The following is a 21,229-nucleotide window of genomic DNA, read 5'->3' on the forward strand; positions in this document are numbered from 1 at the left end:
GTCACAAATTCATTACAGGTAAAAAAACTCTCACCTAGCCTAAATCAGTAACTCAACAAAATATAGGTACAAATTATACTTCAACTTTTATATTATTATTAATTAACATAATAATAGTTATAACAAATTAACAAAACTTCTCTTGAAATAACTTCTACAAATTCTTTAGAATAATTTATTGAAATTATTTTAAAAGAATTCAAACGTCAGATAAAACAGTTAAACAGTTCAAATTGAAGAATTAGAAAAAGCTAAATTTGAAGAATTAGAAAATAACCATCTCAAACAATTGAAAACCATGATTTAACATACATGAATAGAGAATAAACCGATTGATGAATCTAAACTTCGACATATGTGTTTGATTTACAATTGTTTGCCTTTTCTTTCTGTATCTTTCTTTATTTTATAGTAGGCAAATAATATAATTTAAATTCAGCCCAAACTAAAATCAAGTGTTCTTTTAATGTTAGTTCTTTTTGGGTTGAGCTCTCTTTTGGGGAAATTTGAACGAAATAACCTTCAAAATAGCCTTATTACCAAAAATAACATAGGTAGGATAATTTTTGCAAATGTAACCTTTTGCCATAGGTAAAAGACCCTTTTACCCCTTAAATAAAAAATTGAGTTATTTCCTAATTCTTTTCTTTCCCTCTCCTAGTTTCAGTTTCTTCCCCGACCCTTTGGTATTCTATTTCTCTCATTTCAGTTTCTCCCCCGACCCTTTGGTATTCTCTTTCTCTCATTTCAGTTTCTCCCTCGACGATCCAAGCGAAGCAACGAAACGAAGGGAGCCGATCGATCAACTCCCCGAGGCAACGCAGGAACACCTTCATCATTTCAGGTGAGTTATGCCCGTTTTTCCGTCGTTTTCCTTGCATTCATGCTGAAATGGAAGAATAGTTTAGGGTTTTAACATTTGGTTTAGAGTTTTAGGGGGTGGCTGAATGATTTAGGGTTTATTATGCATATTCGCCTGCAACAGATGCATATTCGTCTACGACATATGCATTATTCGTCTGCGACGGATGCATTATTCGTCTGCAACGCTTGCGATATGTATCTCTCAATCTCCCTTTTATGTTTTGCTTACTAGTCTATGCATGTGTTATTTTGATGTCTATAATCCATGAATGAGCATCACTTCACTTGCATGTACGTTTGAATGCTTTTGGGGCACACAAAATGGGCGTTGAGGATGGAGTGAGCCCGAATGAAATGGGTAATAATAATAATGGATGGGGGAGGTGAATGCACAAAGGGATGATTAGAGAGAACCTTCAGAAGATTTTTTGAACGACGAGGAGACTGATAATGGGCGAAACGATTGGCGTGATGAAGGGGGTGAGTTTGATTTAAATGCTAGGTAAAAGAGGAACAATTCTAAATTTGAATTCAAAGAATGAGATTTTGATCGATATGTTTGTGAATTAGAAGAGTTTTATTTTTATCACTGAATGGTGGTGTTTGTTGTTGCAGTTTTTTTTTGTCATAACCATTTTTATTGAAATCAGATTACTAGAAATGATATTCAATTGTTGATATATGTGTTGGGGAAATTAAGTTTCATTTAATTCAATTAGACATGTCATTATATTGATGATTAATAATTTACTGTCCAATTTAATAATTATTAATTAAAATATTTATATTATTAATGTTTTGTACATAAAATGAGTATTATTTGAAAACAATCAATTGGAGCTGGGTACTAAGATTTAATCATTCTCATCATTATTTAAATTATCACCATGTAACATTTATTGTAAGACACTTAATTTGAATATTGTAAACAATTGTAAAAATGTCTTTATTTTGTAAATCATTTTCAATATTAAATACAAGTTTAACATAAATAATCACATTTTTAGAAGAAGAAAAACACTAGATCAAACAAGTGGAGGCATAAACTCAATTCTAAGTGATTAAATTTCTAGAAAAAAATCTGAACCACTCTTGCAAGCCAAAAAAGTCATGCAGGAAAATCTTTTTTTCGACGTTTCTTCGCTTTCTCAGTAATGGCCTTCAGTTCAATGTGAGTGGTTGCTGCCAGAGAATTAATGTCGAGGTTCTACTTCTTCAACTGTCACAAGAAAGCTAGAGTTATTCTAAGCTACTATATTCAGAACTTTGCTGAGATCTTTAAACAATTTGATTAAATCAATCCCAATATTCAATTTTTCTTCCATAGTGAATTTCCTAAAATGATGTTTATGTTAGTTATAAGTGAAAGGTAATGATAGTCAATAGAGCATTGAGTAGTAGCATGGAAAATAAACCTGCATTTCTGAACCATTTTTTTGCAGAGTTCTTCCAAATGATTATCCACATCATAAAGCTGAACAATATTTATTTATCAATCTTGTCAATATATTATACACTGACTGCATTTTAATTTGTGAGATCTGCTAACAAACTTCGTTTCTTAAATCCTTTGCTATTCTTCCATTTGCAGCATCCTGAGCAAGTGTCATTTTTATCTGAGCTTCTGATTCTTCCTCTTCTCGTCTTTTCTCCTATTAAAAAAGCACTTGATAGTTAATGTAATAGAATCGCAAACCAAAAAATAAATAAGTAAATGAAATGAGATTGTAAATTACTACTACCTCTTCCATAACTTTTGGCAAAAACAGTTGCCACTTTTCTTCGAATTTTTCTAACAAAGTCTTCGCCATCAAATGAACATCGCTCTTTTCATCGTTATACTGCATTGCATTGTCGAACACTAGCCTCATATCAGCAAAAATGTCACGGACATTCTTATAACCAGTTCCATCCTTGGCCTCTATTTGATTCTTTATAGTACTGAAGTCCATAGGTCTGTCAATAACTTATACACACTTTCCAACATTAAAATCAATAAAAATGTATACAGAAAAGAAAAAAAGTACCTTACCTCATAGTAATCATCCAATCCAAGACATTCAACATCAAAAGGCTGCATAAAGGGTCATGCCCACTTATGCTGAGTTATCTGACAAGTAAATTACAATGTCAGAAAGCAAACTAACGTTGTTTGTACAAACGACCAAGTAAACAAAGGGTCGCAGGCGGAAAATGCATTTGTCGTAGACGAATAATGCATCTGTCGCAGGCGAATATGCATTTGTCGCAAGCGAAAATACATCTGTCGCAGGCGAAAATACATCTGTCGCAGGCAAAAATACATCTATCGCAGGCAACATATGCATATTCCCCTGCTGCGACAAATGCATAATAAACCCTAAATCATTCAGCCACCCCCTAAAACCCTAAACCATTCTTCATTTTCAACATGCATGCAAGGAAAACAACAGAAAACAGGCATAACTCACCTGAGATGATGAAGGCGTTCCGACGTTGCCTCGGGGAGTTGATCGATCGACTTCTTTCGTTTCGTTGCTTCGCTTGGATCGTTGAGGGGAGAAACTGAAATGAGAGAAAGGGAATACCAATGGGTCAACCGGAGAAACTAAAATGAGAAGAGGGAGAGAAAAGAAACGGAAAATAAAACCATTTTTTATTTGAGGGGTAAAAGAGTTTTTTACCCATGGCAAAAGGCTACATTTGCAAAAATTATCTTACCTATGTTATTTTTGATAATAAGGCTATTTTGTCAATTTTCCACTCTTTTGAGGTCCGGCCCACCTGTAATATACAAAATAAAACAAGATAAAACCCAAATGAAAATCAATATTTTATTTTGATTTATTTAATTTAGTTATAGAGAGTTTTTAAATAATTATAATTTTTTAATTGTCTGATATTTTTAATAATTAATTTGATTTATACAACATGGTACCAAATTATTTATTAAATATTAATCTCACACAATATGAATATTTTAAAAATAAATTGGTTGCTTGTTCAAAATTTATAAAATCGGGGGTAATGCCTAAATTTTTTTATTCAATTCTCAAATAACATCGAGACAAATATTGAAAAGATTAATGTAAAACTTTTAAGGAACATAAAATCCTCATATTAATTGTTTAATTCGATTAAAAAACATACAAAAAAAAATAAAAAATTGAAACTCAATTAGAGTTGGTATTAAAATAACACTGTATCATTAAATAATAATTTATTATAATAATTTTAACTTAAAATTATAATCCAAAACATATCAATTTCATTCTCATTGTTTAAGCTTATAATTTTATAATTTTATAATTTGATTGAATCACTTTTTTTTTTTTTTTCAATTTCTCTCTTTTTTACATATTATATTATTTTTAAATTATAATTTATTCTTTCACATTTTATTTAATAATAAAATAATTATATATACTTATTAAATCAATTATTTATATAAAATTATTTTTATAATAATAAAACATAAATTTAATTCCATATATCTCTCAACTTTATTTTTATTTATTATTTAAAATAATATAATATTATTTTTAAAAATAATTAATTATAATTTTTTTATAGATAATTATATATATATATATATTAGTTATTATTCAGAATAAAAAGATTAACAATATTATATTTTAGTTTTAATTGTTAAAAATGATTAATATGAGAATGAGTTTCTAACTTTTTTTTATTTATTAAAAATTCTTTTTAATCCTATTATTATCATTTTAAATATTAAATTTATTAATTCATAAATTAAAATAATAAAATATTATTAAATTAAATTAAATTTTAAATATATATTTTGTTTCTTAATTAAATCAAATAACATACTATTTGATATTATTAAACAAAATCTCAACCAAACAAACTCGATCACAAGTTTTTAGATGTAATTTTTGTTTTATAAGAAAATTCTTTTATTTGTTTTTTTTTTAATTAAAATTTAAAATTATATATTAACAAAAAAATTATAAAAATGAATATATTAATATAATTTATTTTAAATAGATTATTTTTTAATTAAAATAATTTATTAAAATTTAAAATTAAGTTAATAAAAAATATATATTTAAATATATATAACATATATACAATATTAATTATTAATATAATTATGAATAATATTATAACCATATAATTAATTGTGTAAGTTAATTATAATGAATTTAAATATTTAATATCTAATATTTTTTATAAAGAATTAATTCTTACTAAATGTATATAAAAAAATAAAAATAAACTTATCAAGATAGTTACAAATTGTTATAAGTTCTTGGGTTAAACCGTTAAATTTAAATGAGCGACAAGTTCTATGCCTGATTAAATGATTAAATGTTTGAAATCTTTAAATCAGAAATCATACTAATTAATGATCCGAACCTTAAATTTAGAAACAAAGCTAACAACATCAGGCATTGCCTGGCAGGCAGTGACATGAGTAGAGTGAAAAATTATCAACTTTTACAAACATCTTTGCTAGGGGCATAGACAATCCTTAATAAACACAAAAGTAGGCAATGACTCCAACATCAGGCACTAGAAGTGACAGCCGAGTGAAGATTTGTCTTTGATTTCAGCTCCTCTACCCGAGCGCCGACAACCCCATCGACAATAATACCTTCCTTAACAAACAAGAATGTCGGCATTCCATCCACTCTAAAATCAATAGAAACAGTCTGCATATATACATAGAACAGATCTTTAAGAACAACAGATTAAAAGAAGAGATGAATCGTCTTAGATTACCCTGAGTTCATCAACGTCAACTTTGATGAAGATAACTTGAGGGAATTCTTTTGCTAACTCAGCCACAACTGGGGTGATGAGACGGCACGGGCCGCTCCATGTGGCAGTAAAGTTAATCACCACCTTCAATCCAAAAGAAAAGGAAATGGTCATCGAAAAATTTTCAGAATCAATTATAAGACCTTAAATAAGAAACCCATTAGTCTGAATCGGAGAAACATATCAAAGATCTTAATTAAGAAACCCTAGAGAGGAATACCAATTGATTTGGTTCATTGCTCTTTTCCATATAATATTTGAACGCATCGAGGCTGTGGCAGCCGATCACTTGTCCTTCTTCTGAAGAGGCCATTTCTGAGTGAAATCTTTGGATTGAAATGAGGACATATTGGGAAATTTGATGGAATAACCCTCATAAGAGGGGAATTTCCACTTTTAACAGGTGATTAATAAATTTTTCATTTTTGACCTTTTGCCAAGGCAAAAGGTCAGTTTTACCCTTTATTAAAAAAAAAAAAAAAAAAAATTTTGATTTTCATTCTCCCCCGTCTTCCTTTCCCTCGAACCCAGTTCTCCTTTCACTCCCCCGTCTTCCTTTCCCAGTTCTCCTTTCACTCCCTCTCTCTCGTTTCCAACTTCGACGACGTCCTCTCCCTCGAACCCTCCCTCGAACCCCGACGAGCTCCGACGACAAACAAGAGCCCCCGACAAATACGTCGAATGTGAGTTTATCTTCCCCGTTTCTATCCTAGTTCTCCGTTTTATTGTTTAGGTTTAGTTTTGGGTTTAAAATGCTTCTGTCGAAGGCTGTTGCAGGGTTTTGGGTTTATTGTCGATGGCGACGATGCATTTTCGCAGGCGACAGTGCATCTGTCGCAGACGACAGTGCATCTGTCGCAGACGACAGTGCATCTGTCGCAGACGACAGTGCATATGTCGCAGACGACAGATGCATCTGTCGCAGGAAGAATACACTATTCGCCTGCGACAGATGCATCTGTCGTCTGCGACAGATGCACTGTCGTCTGCGACAGATGCACTGTCGCCTGCGACAGATGCACTGTCGTCTTCGAAAAATGTCATATTTCCTTTAAATTAGTGGTATTTACTTTCATTATTCTGACTTATTGATTTTTTGCAGATGGCACCAACCAAATGCAAAAACAGATGGAAAGGGCTATGAAGAGTCAAGTTTAATTATTCTGACTTGAATGTAAACCTTATGTATTTATTTTTGAATGTAAACCTTATGTATTTATTTTTGAATGTAATGTAGTTTGCTATTTTGAATTCAAATATAATATAGTATATATATATATAATTAAGCACAAAACATAAATGAAATGCACCGTCGCCTGCGACAGATGCACCGTCGCATGCGATAAATGCATCCCTGCTACTTCTATTTGTCCTGCGACAGATGCATTCCTGCATTCCTGAAATCAATCCTGCTATTTCTCTTTGACAACACAACAGATGACAACACTTAAACAGATGAAATATGAAGATGATCAAAACCCTACCCAAAAAACAGTTTGATCAACACCCTACCCCAAAAACAGATGATCAAAACCCTACCCAAAAAACAGTTTGATCAACACCCTACCCCAAAAACAGATGATCAAAACCCTACCCCAAAAACAGATGTTCAAAACCCTACCCCAAAAACAGTTTGATCAAAACCCTAAAACAGTTTGATGTACATACAAAAACGGTTTGATCAAAACTCTAAAACAGTTTCATGCCAAAGATTGGGCACTTGATTGTGAAGGTTGTGTAGATTGGGCACTTGATTGTGAAGGTCTTGCAGTAGATGGTGCAGGCATCACTGCTGAGCATGTTGCTCTGTTATGACCTAGACCGCCACATGAGCCGCACCGTCTCCGTTCTTTACGAACCTCACCTTGTGATGATCTACGTTTTGTTGTTGGTCGTCCTTTCTTAATCTTCACGGGGGGTTTTAGGCAGACTCGTTTCTTGATATGTTCGGGAATGTCCCAAGCTTCATTATGTTGAAAAACTGGATAACATGTCTCCGCATAAGCCATGCACCACGATTCAGTTGAGTAAAACCTGCAAAATTATACAGTGATAACATAAATTCAACATAACATATATTCAACACAACATAAATTGAACATAACTTATGGAACAAAAATTCTCTAACCTTGCGCACAACTCATATGGAACCGATTTCCGGAAACGGGCAGCAGCTAGGGCATGCGTACAAGGAAGACCGGATACATCAAATACCCTACAAGTACATGTTCGACCCTTGAAGTCAACTTGAAAATCAAATTCACCGTCATGCACATGGAACTGAAATCGATTAAGTGGATAAACACTGTAGAATCTAGCATTTTCACCTTCCTCACGTAATAACTTTTCATAATATGGAGATAAATGTTCGTTGTGGTTGGATGATTTTTCTCTTCTATGATAAAACCAATCTTGTATTGTGAATCTTAAATAGTCAGCTAATGTTGTTATGGGATATTTCCTAGCTTCTCTGCACTGACTATTAAAACTCTCAGCGTAATTACTTGTCATTTGATTGTATCGCGAACCGGGGAAAAAAGCACGACTCCATCTCTCCACTCCAATTTGTTCCAAATATTGAGCAATCCTAGGGTCTTTAGTTCTGATCTTGTCAAAATGCTTCTGAAACGTGGTCTCGGTGTATGCACGAGAAGCCAAATCAAACTCAACATGACAGTTATCAGTTTTAAATTTGGCCATTATATTCATTTTGATGTGGTATGTGCATGCCCCGTGATGTGCTTCTGGAAAAACCGCGGACAAGGCGTTGGCAATACTTGGGTGTCTATCGGATATGAAGACGAGATCCGGGACTGATCCAATTGCCAACCTTAGTTGTTGCATGAAATATGTCCAAGAGTTATTATTCTCTGAATCAACGACACCAAAAGCAACGGGATATAGTTGCTCGTTCGCATCCAATGCTATCGCAACCAGTAGTTGACCTCCAACTTTATGCTTAAGGAAGCTGGCATCGATGCACAATACAGGACGACAACATCCTATGAAACCCCTAATTGAAACCCCTAAAGACATGAACATATACCTGAAGTGTCCTTCCTCATCCGTCTGGATGTCAGTTATGGTACCTGGGTTCTTCTTCTGCAACATGAACAGGTAGGATGGCAATTCACCATAGGAATCCTCCACAGTTCCTCGCACCGCCATTAAGGCCTTTTCCCTTGACCTCCAAGCCTTATTATATGTCAAAGTTAACCCATAACTTGTATGCATGTCTTCCATTATTTTTTTAGGCATGTGGTCATGGTGATGGTCCATGTATTTACGTTTGATACACTCCGCAATTACCCATGATGGTGCTTGCCTCACATTGTCTTGTCTCGTCAAAATTGAGCATGTGTGTTCTTTTACAAATTTTCTGATCTCAAACATCTCCGAGAATTTTCCTTTCATAGCACGCAATTTCCACTTGCAGTTCTCAGCCATGCATTTTACAAACCAAAGATTTTTTTGTTGACTTCACCACTTTAAGGACAAAGTGATTAGACATCGCATGTCTATGCAACCTCAATTGTATTTCTTTTTTGTTATCAAAGAACGTACCCACTTCCAATGAATTTTCAATTAATGGAGCAGGAGTTTCGATCTCGAGTGGTTCATATGAGAAGTAGTGCTTGGTTCCCTCAGTATGAATGAATGTATTCCTAACATGGGAAGTGCTTGGTTGACTTGGGAAGACATTTTCCGGCTTAAAAACATTTTGCTCCTCACATACATCTCTCTGCTCAAAAACATTTTGCTGCTCAAATATATCTCGCTGCTCAAACACATCCTGCTGCTCAAACACATGCTCAGATACATCTTGTTGCCTTAGGAATACATCTTGTTGACTTGGGAATACATCTTGCTGCTCAAACACATCCTGCTGCTCAGATACATCTTGTTGTCTTGGGAATACATCTTGTTGACTTGGGAATACATCTTGCTGCTCAAACACATCTCGATGCCTTGGTAAGATATCTTGCTGCTCAAATATGTCATTTTCTGGTCTTTCACTTTGTTGAGTTGAAGGTATTGACTTCTCTACTAAGGAGACACATAGCGGGGCGCGATGATTGGGCAGTGAAGACGAGAGTTCTTGTAAATAGAACGCCACATCGCTATCTCCAATGATTGTTGCAGGAGGAGAATTGATCATTAGCATATTATACTTTACCTTGAACACTAAGTCATATCTTAGTTTGTCCACACCAATAGAATTATAGACAATTGAAGCTAACTCTTCATATGTAGCATTTCGGGGTACATTCACACCACGACACGAACTTGAGACAAAAGAACTAACCCCACAATCATCAGTTTTCCAGTCTCCATCAAAGAGTAGAAAACACCAACATTCATGTGATCTGCAATTGAAAAAAATTCAAAGAAGTCAGTGACAGTGACCAGTCAGTGTTAATTGCAAGGAGGAAAATGCAAGGAGGAAAATGCAAGGAGGAAAATGCATCTGTCGCAGGCGGGAAATTCATCTGTCGCAGACGACAGTGCATCTGTCGCAGGCGGGAAATGCATCTGTCGCATGCGACAGATGAACTGTCGCATGCGACAGATGCATTTCCCGCCTGCGACAGATGCATTGTCGTCTGCGACAGATGCACTGTCGTCTGCGACAGATGCACTGTCGTCTGCGACAGATGCACTGTCGCCTTCGTCACCTTCTTCGGATGTATATTTCACTGTAAAACATATCAGCCAAGCTCTAAAACCATTATTCCATGACCTAACCTACATCCTAGACTCTAAACAACAAAACCCTAAAAGGACGAACGTCTAGCCTGAATGTTGAAGACGATCGTCGATGATGAAGGAAGGATCCGTTGATGATGAAGGATGCTTGATGATGAAGGAAGCTTGATGATGAAGAACCTTGATGAAGGAAGCTTGATGATGAAGAACCTTGATGAAGGAAGGACGGGGAAAGGACGGTTGGTGGAGAGGAGGGAAATGGAGAAGAAAGTGACATTTCATAACTGAAATGCGCACTCACTCACTTATTTTTTTTTTTTTTTTTTTTTTTTTTTTTTTTTAATAAAGGGTAAAACTGACCTTTTGCCTTGGCAAAAGGTCAAAAATGAAAAATTTATTAATCACCTGTTAAAAGTGGAAATTCCCCTCTTATGAGGGTTATTCCATCAAATTTCCCGACATATTAGCTTAGCCGATTCCATTTATAAGGAGATAGCCTTGTCTGTTCGGTTTCAAGGGAATATAATAAAATTATAACATATTGAAAATTTATATATAATAATATCCTTAAATATTTACAAAAATGTCTTTACTTCTAAGAAAATAATTTAAATTATAATCCAAAAGTTAACTCACTTTTTTTTTTTAAATGACTTTTGAAATTATTTATTTGCCTATTAGCCTAATTGTTATTTTAGGTTTAAAATTAGATCGTTTTCATTTAACAGAGTCTCGAATTTTGAATTTTATCGTATGAGCAAAATTTTAGTTATTTTGAGACTTTTTTGAAACTAACAAAAACATATCTTCGTATGATTTTCATTTAAACAAGATTCAATAAATGTCTACCTACTTAAAATATTGTTATATATATTTATTGAAATAATAGGGAAAACACCTCTAAGTTACTATCATCTTTATTTATAGTCTACAGAACTATTCATTTATAGAACTCATTAAAATATAAATTGTGTATAAATATATATATATATATATATATATACCGGATTATTCGAAATCTAAAAAATCATTGGAATCAGGCATGACAATCTGTACCCATATGCGGAGACTCCGGAGAGGGACGCACGTAACCCACCCCAGAACTTTTTAATTTGTTTACTACTATTTGGTTGGTTGAGATTTGAGGAAGAGAGAAGGGTTGAGATATTATTAGATCTTGTTTGATTTTTGTTTTATTTGAGTTTTGGATTAAAAAAAATTATCTGATTTAATTTTTATAAAAAAAATATTTTTTACAAGTTTAATAATCATTTTATCCTTTAAATATATTAAATAGAAAAATGAGAAAATACATTAAAGAAATGGTATTTTATTATTTCATGAATTAAATCAACGATGAAATTAATGAAATAAAATGTGAGAAAATATTGGATTATGGATAAAATTTCAAATAAAATGTATTCATTATTATCATTTTGTTAATAGTTTGTTTAATTGTGATTATTTAGAATAATAGTTTTTTTTATTTGTTTGGATGATAGTTTGTTTTAGAATTTGATTGACATGATTATTTGAGTGTTATTATAATTTATGAGTATTTTTTATTTCTTAAATTATATTTATTTATTTTATGTACAAATAATATTTTACAATAAATAATAATTTATTTTTTAAATAATTAACATAAAAGTATCACTATTAATACATATTTTAATATTTATAAAATAATAATATTAATTTTTTTTATCTGTTTGTTAGTGTTGTAATTTTTTAAATCACATTCTTGTATTATTATTTTTTTCTTCAACTTCCAATTGCGGGACTCTCGAGCCGTACTGTGTAAGAACGCTGTCGCTACTCATAAGGTGAGAGATCCGTTCTACTGCGAATGTTTATCATGTTATTATCCTTTTCATCTTTGAATTAAGTTGAATCTGCTCACAGCAACTGATCGTACGGATGAGCTGGATTGGATCGAGAAAGCAGGCGGGCGCGTTATATACTAGGACGGATCAAGAGTGCTTGGCGTTGTAGCGATGCCTAGAACGATTGGAGATCACTACCTGAAACTGTTCGTGATCTCCAAACCGGAGATAACTGTAATAGATAGAACGGTTGAGGACGAGTTTCTGATACTCGCAAGCAATGGGCTATGAGAACCTAGTTTCTATTGAGACTGCATGCATAGTAGTAAGAATGTGCTTGTTATCAGTTAATAGGATTCAATTGAAGAGGAGGGAGAATCGGAGGAGATGGCAGAGAGAAACGGTAGTCGGCCGATGGAGGGATTTAGGATATCCGACAAATGATGAATTTATAAAATTAAATAAATTAGAATTATATAATATATAGTTAATGACGTGTAAAATAAATATATTAAATAAATAATAAGAAAAATATTTTAACAGAATTTTACTTAAACTAACGGGGTTAGAGAGGGAGTCTTAAATCTAAACAAATATAATAAGTAGAGTTCTTAAAATAACAACAAATTAAGAGAGTCCTAAATTTGACAAATTCTTTCAACTAAAGTTCCAAATTTATCATTTATCCCATTTTTATATTAGTATTATTTACCATAACAATGGTTATAACCACTATAACTAATTACTAATGGTTATAACAAATTAATAAAATCATTTAACTATCTAACAAGATTATAACTAAACATTAATGAATCGTTTTGACATAACTTCTACACTCCCCTCTCAAGATGAAAATCTTGTAGTTATAGCTTGTGTCGAAGATTCAAAAATTGATTTGTTTCAAATGATTTAGTAAATATATATGCAATCTTCATACTAGACGATACATGTGTTAGTGAAATAAAACTAGACTTGTATTTGTTTCTTACTACGTGACAATCAATATCGATATGTTTTGTTCGTTCATGAAAAACTGAATTTTCTATAATGTGTATAGCCGCCTTGTTGTCACAATAATGTGTAACTGACAAATCAACTTTAATCAGAAGATCAATAAGCAAATATGTTAGCCATTGTAGTTCACAAACTGTCTCCGCCAAGCTTCGATATTCAACTTCGGTTGAATAACGAGAAACAGTTTGTTATTTCTTTTTTTTCAAGCAACAAGAGAATTTCCAACAAATATACAATACCCTATTAATGATTTTCTGGAATCTAAATAGGATCCCCAATCACTATCTGAATATGCAGATAATTTAAAACTTGTATGTGATGAGTAAAATAATCCCAAAGATTGAGTATCTTTGAGATATTTGACAACTTGTATGGCAGCCTCAAAATGGGATTTAAATGGTTTATTAATGAATTGACTTAATTGTTGAACACAATAAGCAATGTCAGGTCTTGTGAAGTTTAAATATAACAACCGACGAACAAGTCTTCTATATTGATTAACAGCACATAAATCATCATTAACAAGTTTTACTCCTTTTGTCATAGGAGTTGCAGCTAGTTTGGAAATAATCAAACTCTAGATCAGAAACAATATCCAAAATGTATTTTTTTATTCACATATATACCATCCACATTATGTATGATTTCTAATCCTAAAAAAACTTAGCATTGCCAAGATCCTTAATAAAATATTTAGAATCAACAATGTTTTTAACGTATTCAATATCTTGTAAGGAGTTACTTGCCAACAAAATATCATCAACATATAGTAATAAACAAGTGATTTTTTCTCCTATTCTTTTAATGAATAGGCAATGATCATTTTGTGATTGTAAAAAACAAATATCTAAAAGACTTTTAGAAATTTCAAAGTATCATTGTCTTGAAGACTGTTTTAATCCATATAACTCTTATTGAGTTTACATACTTGGTTTGGATATTCACAATTCAAACCTTCATGTATAGACATGTACACATCTTCATCAAGACAACCATGCAAAAAAGCATTATTTATATCAATCTGTTGTAAATGTCATTTACTTGCAGCTGTCAAGGCTAATAATAATCTAATAGTTACATTATTTGCTACTGGAGAAAAACTTGCATCCTTTTACCACTAAACGTTCTTTACACTTATTTATACTACCATCATAATTAAATTTTATTTTATAAATCCATCTACAACCTATAGCTTTTTTACCTTTTGGCAGTTGTGTAAAAATTCATGTGTTGTTTTTGTTTAAAGCGTTAAGTTTTGAATTCATGCTTCAACCCAATCTGAAATCATTGCAGCTAGTTTGTATAAAACTGGATCATGTGATTGATCAATATTTCTAAAAATTATGTATAATTTAAATTATTACAAACAGTTGTAAAAGGAAAGTTGAAGGCATATAAACATTTTTCCTTCTATGAACTGTTTTTGCATGGTTTCTAAAATCTTTCATCCATATAGGTATATGTGAAATTCTAGAACTTCTTCTTAAAACATTTTCACTGTCATTTTATTGTGACATAGGATTTTGAATATGAGATGCATGTTCAGGAAAAACATTTTCAGTATAAAGATCATGAGATGGTTGAGATAAATCATTTTGCTCTAACTCTTCCACACTTATATCTTCCATTTCATCATCAAAGAAAGTTGGAACATCTTTTAATTTCATTTTAGAATAATCTAAGGAAACTTCATCTTTCATAAATGGAAATATTTCCTCATGAAAGATAACATCTCTAGAAATTGATATATTTCTAGTCTCTAGTTCATACACATTATACCCCTTTTGATTCTGGGATATCCTATAAAGACACATTTTTTCCTCTATGTGTAAACTTTTATTTATATGGCAATACATTGTATAACATAAACATCCAAATAAGTAAACTATGATAAAAAAAATTGTTTTCAAGAATATAAATTGGAGTTTTCCAATCAAATTTCTTCATTGGTGTTCGATTAATTAAAAAAGTTGCAGTGAGTAATGAATGTGCCCAAAATTTTGAAGGCAAATGAGAATAAATCATGATAGACCTCGCTACTTGAACAAGATGCCTATGTTTTCTTTCTACAACTCCATTTTGTTGTGAAGTGTATGAACATTTTGTTTGATGAATTATACCAAGATATTTAAAAAGATTGGAACACCTATCATTAATAAATTTTTTTCCATTATCAGTCCTAATTATTTTTACGTTTGTTTCATATTGATTTTTAGCAAATCTGTAAAATTGTTGTAGTTTTTCAAATACAAGTGTCTTATGAGGAATAAGATAAATCCAAGTACATCGTGAAAAGTCATCAATAATGGTAATCATGTAAGAACAGTTTAAAATTGACTCCTCTCGATAGGGTCCCCATAAATCAACATGAATAAATTCAAAGATTTTATCTGTCTTAGTAACACTATCATTAAAAGGTAATCTAATTGACTTAGATAATGAGCATGAAGAACAATGTTTATTTTTTTCAAAGATATTCAGGTAAATGGATTTAATAACTCGATCTAAAGTATGACCAAATCTTTTATGAAGAACTTCAGAATCAATTACTGAATTGTTAAATGTTTGATTGAAACAAGTACCACCAGATATATTGTCTTTAGAACTAAGAAAAAAATATCATAAACATCATAAACATTATTTGTAATCATGTCACTAGAAACGAAATACAGGTTCCCTATCCTCTTTCCAATCTCAACATTTGATGCAAGCTTATGGTCTTGTAAGATGCACATTGTTTTTGAAAAAAGACAATTTCTCTTGTTATCATTAATAAACTTAGTTGTTGATATCAGATTATATTTTAAGTATGAAGCAAATAGAACTTCACTAAGTATTAACTAATTTGAAATTATAAATGTTCCTACTTTTGAAATTGACTTACATGACCCATTAGCTAAATACATAAGCCTAGGAGTCTCTAATTTCCTATTGTCTTTCATTATATTCTTATTATTGCATACATGACATGATGCACCTGAGTCTATTAACCTTTTATTTTTATATTTAACTAAGTTGTTACTGCTCATGTTAAACTCAAAAAATGTATATGAATTAGATATAAGTTCAGAACATTTACCTGCAGCAGTACCACTTGAGGATGCTCCGACTGCTCCTTTTCCTTTGAGATCTCTCATGTTTTTCAGAAAATCTTTGTACATTATGTATTCTTCAAGAGTTGCATCTCCATACTCATCCTACTCTGAAGCATTGTTGATTGTACTTGTGCTTCCTCCTTTTTTTGTTATTTTCCTTATGTTGTTTCCACCCGTCCGGATAACCAACAATCTTAAAATAATTTTCCTTTAAATGACCCCTACCTCTGCAATGAAAACACAGAAGATTCTTGGACTTAGACCTGTCCGAATTGCTTCTTCCTTCTCTTGCATACATGGAGTTGTCTTGATTGACATTTCTTAGATAACTTTTCTTTTCCACATTCTGTAACATTGTAAAAGATTTGTAAACAGCAGGCCATAGTTCTTGCATCAGTATTTGATCTTTTACATATTCATACTACTCATTAAGTCCCATAAGAAATTATGGTAACTTATTCTCATCATCATCTTGAATTATTTCAAGTTCCAGAAAACATCATCGCAATCTATTTTAGTTCCTTTACACCTACATCTTCTAAGTGGTTTCAAACTAAGCATTTCATCCCACAAGAGTCTAACCTTAGAGTAATATTCTTCTAGGTCATTTGATCATTGTTGTAGTATGATATCCTTTTGGTGATAATACCTTCTTGGACCGTTGTTTTCTTCGTATCTTGATTTAATTTCCAGCTAGAGATCACGACTTGTTATAGTTGACTGAAACCTTCTTTGAAGCCTCACGTCGATCGTATTCATCATCCAGGCACGAACCATAGAGTCGATGATTCCCCACTGCCTTCCATCTTTTAGATATGTAGGTCTTAGGAACGATTCATCTATGAATCCGATTTTTATCTTAGCTGATAAGGCAAGTTGGACGCTAAGACACCATTTGTAATAGGTCTCTCTAGTGAGAACACCAGTAGTTAGAGTTAGCCCTGGATGATCTGCTAGATGAATGACCAAAGGATCGTTGTTGTATATCCTCTTTGTTGGATGAGTCGGTTGAGGCTGAGAAATGTTGATCGCTGGATTAACATTTTGAGCAGTGTTAGGGTTTGAGTTGCTTGATATTTCGTCGATATTCACCATCTTGATTTCTTGAGCAATCGTAGTAGATCAATTTGCTCTAATACCATGTAGAACTTAACAAGAATCAAGGTCAAGAAATGGTGCTGATGAGATAATCAATTAAAGAGTAAACAATGAACACAAGAATGAGAGAAAACCCCGATAGGGGATTTGTGATATTTTATTATGTATAAATAGTGTCACAAATTCATTACAGGTAAAAAAAACTCTCACCTAGCCTAAATCAGTAACTCAAAAAAAAAATAGGTACAAATTATACTTCAACTTTTATATTATTATTAATTAACATAATAATAGTTATACAAATTAACAAAACTTCTCTTGAAATAACTTCTACAAATTCTTTAGAATAATTTATTGAAATTATTTTAAAAGAATTCAAACGTCAGATAAAACAGTTAAACAGTTCAAATTGAAGAATTAGAAAAAGCTAAATTTGAAGAATTAGAAAATAACAAACAATTGAAAACCATGATTTAACATACATGAATAGAGAATAAACCGATTGATGAATCTAAACTTCGACATATGTGTTTCATTTACAATTGTTTGCCTTTTCTTTCTATATCTTTCTTTATTTTATAGTAGGCATATAATATAATTTAAATTCAGCCCAAACTAAAATCAAGTGTTCTTTTAATGTTAGTTCTTTTTGGGTTGAGCTCTCTTTTGGGGAAATTTGAACGAAATAACCTTCAAAATAGCCTTATTACCAAAAATAACATAGGTAGGATAATTTTTGCAAATGTAACCTTTTGTCATAGGTAAAAGACCCTTTTACCCCTTAAATAAAAAATTGAGTTATTTCCTGATTCTTTTCTTTCCCTCTCCTAGTTTCAGTTTCTTCCCCGACCCTTTGGTATTCTATTTCTCTCATTTCAGTTTCTCCCCCGACCCTTTGGTATTCTCTTTCTCTCATTTCAGTTTCTCCCTCGACGATCCAAGCAAAGCAACGAAACGAAGGGAGCCGATCGATCAACTCCCCGAGGCAACGCAGGAACGCCTTCATCATTTCAGGTGAGTTATGCCCGTTTTTCCGTCGTTTTCCTTGCATTCATGCTGAAATGAAAGAATAGTTTAGGGTTTTAACATTTGGTTTAGGGTTTTAGGGGGTGGCTGAATGATTTAGGGTTTATTATGCATATTCGCCTGCAACAGATGCATATTCGTCTACGACATATGCATTATTCGTCTGCGACGGATGCATTATTCGTCTGCAACGCTTGCGATATGTATCTCTCAATCTCCCTTTTATGTTTTGCTTACTAGTCTATGCATGTGTTATTTTGATGTCTATAATCCATGAATGAGCATCACTTCACTTGCATGTACGTTTGAATGCTTTTGGGGCACACAGAATGGGCGTTGAGGATGGAGTGAGCCCGAATGAAATGGGTAATAATAATAATGGGTGGGGGAGGTGAATGCACAAAGGGATGATCAGAGAGAACCTTCAGAAGATTTTTTGAACGACGAGGAGACTGATAATGGGCGAAACGATTGGCGTGATGAAGGGGGTGAGTTTGATTTAAATGCTAGGTAAAAGAGGAACAATTCTAAATTTGAATTCAAAGAATGAGATTTTGATTGATCGATATGTTTGTGAATTAGAAGGGTTTTATTTTTATCACTGAATGGTGGTGTTTGTTGTTGCAGTTTTTTTTTTGTCATAACCATTTTTATTGAAATCAGATTACTAGAAATGATGTTCAATTGTTGATATATGTGTTGGGGAAATTAAGTTTCATTTAATTCAATTAGACATGTCATTATATTGATGATTAATAATTTACTGTCCAATTTAATAATTATTAATTAAAATATTTATATTATTAATGTTTTGTACATAAAATGAGTATTATTTGAAAACAATCAATTGGAGCTGGGTACTAAGATTTAATCATTCTCATCATTATTTAAATTATCACCATGTAACATTTATTGTAAGACACTTAATTTGAATATTGTAAACAATTGTAAAAATGTCTTTATTTTGTAAATCATTTTCAATATTAAATACAAGTTTAACATAAATAATCACATTTTTAGAAGAAGAAAAACACTAGATCAAACAAGTGGAGGCATAAACTCAATTCTAAGTGATTAAATTTCTAGAAAAAAATCTGAACCACTCTTGCAAGCCAAAAAAGTCATGCAGGAAAATCTTTTTTTCGACGTTTCTTTGCTTTCTCAGTAATGGCCTTCAGTTCAATGTGAGTGGTTGCTGCCAGAGAATTAATGTCGAGGTTCTACTTCTTCAACTGTCACAAGAAAGCTAGGGTTATTCTAAGCTACTATATTCAGAACTTTGCTGAGATCTTTAAACAATTTGATTAAATCAATCCCAATATTCAATTTTTCTTCAATAGTGAATTTCCTAAAATGATGTTTATGTTAGTTATAAGTTAAAGGTAATGATAGTCAATAGAGCATTGAGTAGTAGCCATGGAAAACAAACCTGTATTTCTGAACCAAATTTTTGCAGAGTTCTTCCAAATGATTATCCACATCATAAAGCTGAACAATATTTATTTATCAATCTTGTCAATATATTATACACTGACTGCATTTTAATTTGTGAGATCTGCTAACAAACCTCGTTTCTTAAATCCTTTGCTATTCTTCCATTTGCAGCATCCTGAGCAAGTGTCATTTTTATCTGAGCTTCTGATTCTTCCTCTTCTCGGCTTTTCTCCTATTAAAAAAGCACTTGATAGTTAATGTAATAGAATCGCAAACCAAAAAATAAATAAGTAAATGAAATGAGATTGTAAATTACTACTACCTCTTCCATAACTTTTGGCAAAAACAGTTGCCACTTTTCTTCGAATTTTTCTAACAAAGTCTTCTCCATCAAATGAACATCGCTCTTTTCATCGTTATACTGCATTGCATTGTCGAACACTAGCCTCATATCAGCAAAAATGTCACGGACATTCTTATAACCAGTTCCATCCTTGGCCTCTATTTGATTCTTTATAGTACTGAAGTCCATAGGTCTGTCAATAACTTACACACACTTTCCAACATTAAAATCAATAAAAATGTATACAAAAAAGAAAAAAAGTACCTTACCTCATAGTAATCATCCAATCCAAGACATTCAACATCAAAAGGCTGCATTAAGGGTCATGCCCACTTATGCTGAGTTATCTGACAAGTAAATTACAATGTCAGAAAGCAAACTAACGTTGTTTGTACAAACGACCAAGTAAACAAAGGGTCGCAGGCGGAAAATGCATTTGTCGTAGACGAATAATGCATCTGTCGCAGGCGAATATGCATTTGTCGCAAGCGAAAATACATCTGTCGCAGGCGAAAATACATCTGTCGCAGGCGAAAATACATCTATCGCAGGCAACATATGCATATTCCCCTGCTGCGACAAATGCATAATAAACCCTAAATCATTCAGCCACCCCCTAAAACCCTAAACCATTCTTCATTTTCAACATGCATGCAAGGAAAACAACAGAAAAACAGGCATAACTCACCTGAGATGATGAAGGCGTTCCGACGTTGCCTCGGGGAGTTGATCGATCGACTTCTTTCGTTTCGTTGCTTCGCTTGGATCGTTGAGGGGAGAAACTGAAATGAGAGAAAGGGAATACCAATGGGTCAACCGGAGAAACTAAAATGAGAAGAGGGAGAGAAAAGAAACTGAAAATAAAACCATTTTTTATTTGAGGGGTAAAAGAGTCTTTTACCCATGGCAAAAGGCTACATTTGCAAAAATTATCTTACCTATGTTATTTTTGGTAATAAGGCTATTTCGTCAAATTTCCCCTCTTTTGAGGTCCGGCCCACCCGTAATATACAAAATAAAACAAGATAAAACCCAAATGAAAATCAATATTTTAT

General features: G+C 32.4%; 2 protein-coding genes and 2 pseudogenes across 2 annotated transcripts; all 4 read right to left on the reverse strand.

Moving 5' to 3' along the window:
• Positions 1 to 1,972: 1,972 nt before the first annotated feature.
• LOC124924359 lies at positions 1,973 to 2,840 on the reverse strand (annotated as a pseudogene).
• Positions 2,841 to 5,375: 2,535 nt separating this feature from the next.
• LOC124924360 (thioredoxin H-type-like) lies at positions 5,376 to 5,972 on the reverse strand. Its single transcript, XM_047464412.1, has 3 exons — positions 5,852 to 5,972; positions 5,593 to 5,715; positions 5,376 to 5,522 (listed from the first exon to the last, which is right to left on the reverse strand). Exons 1-3 carry the CDS (start codon positions 5,942 to 5,944, stop codon positions 5,376 to 5,378), a joined length of 363 nt encoding a protein of 120 aa, XP_047320368.1. The 5' UTR covers positions 5,945 to 5,972.
• Positions 5,973 to 7,331: 1,359 nt separating this feature from the next.
• LOC124924361 lies at positions 7,332 to 8,865 on the reverse strand. Its single transcript, XM_047464413.1, has 4 exons — positions 8,721 to 8,865; positions 8,386 to 8,633; positions 7,760 to 7,911; positions 7,332 to 7,665 (listed from the first exon to the last, which is right to left on the reverse strand). Exons 1-4 carry the CDS (start codon positions 8,863 to 8,865, stop codon positions 7,332 to 7,334), a joined length of 879 nt encoding a protein of 292 aa, XP_047320369.1.
• A 10,653-nt stretch (positions 8,866 to 19,518) lies between these two features.
• Positions 19,519 to 20,387, reverse strand: LOC124924362 (annotated as a pseudogene).
• Between the last annotated feature and the right edge of the window lie 842 nt (positions 20,388 to 21,229).

The sequence above is a fragment of the Impatiens glandulifera genome, chromosome 2, assembly GCF_907164915.1.
Source record: "Impatiens glandulifera chromosome 2, dImpGla2.1, whole genome shotgun sequence".
Lineage (NCBI taxonomy): Eukaryota > Viridiplantae > Streptophyta > Magnoliopsida > Ericales > Balsaminaceae > Impatiens > Impatiens glandulifera.

Coding starts and splice junctions, on each gene's coding strand:
- LOC124924360 (XM_047464412.1), bottom strand. CDS start 5,944: ATGGCCTCTTCAGAAGAAGGACAAGTGATCGGCTGCCACAGCCTCGAT. Junction 5,716..5,851: donor GCAATGAACCAAATCAATTG/GTATTCCTCTCT, acceptor TTTGGATTGAAG/GTGGTGATTAACTTTACTGC. Junction 5,523..5,592: donor TTGACGTTGATGAACTCAGG/GTAATCTAAGAC, acceptor GTATATATGCAG/ACTGTTTCTATTGATTTTAG.
- LOC124924361 (XM_047464413.1), bottom strand. CDS start 8,865: ATGCATACAAGTTATGGGTTAACTTTGACATATAATAAGGCTTGGAGG. Junction 7,912..8,385: donor TTGCCAACGCCTTGTCCGCG/GTTTTTCCAGAA, acceptor AATCGATTTCAG/TTCCATGTGCATGACGGTGA. Junction 7,666..7,759: donor CCATATGAGTTGTGCGCAAG/GTTAGAGAATTT, acceptor ATAATTTTGCAG/GTTTTACTCAACTGAATCGT.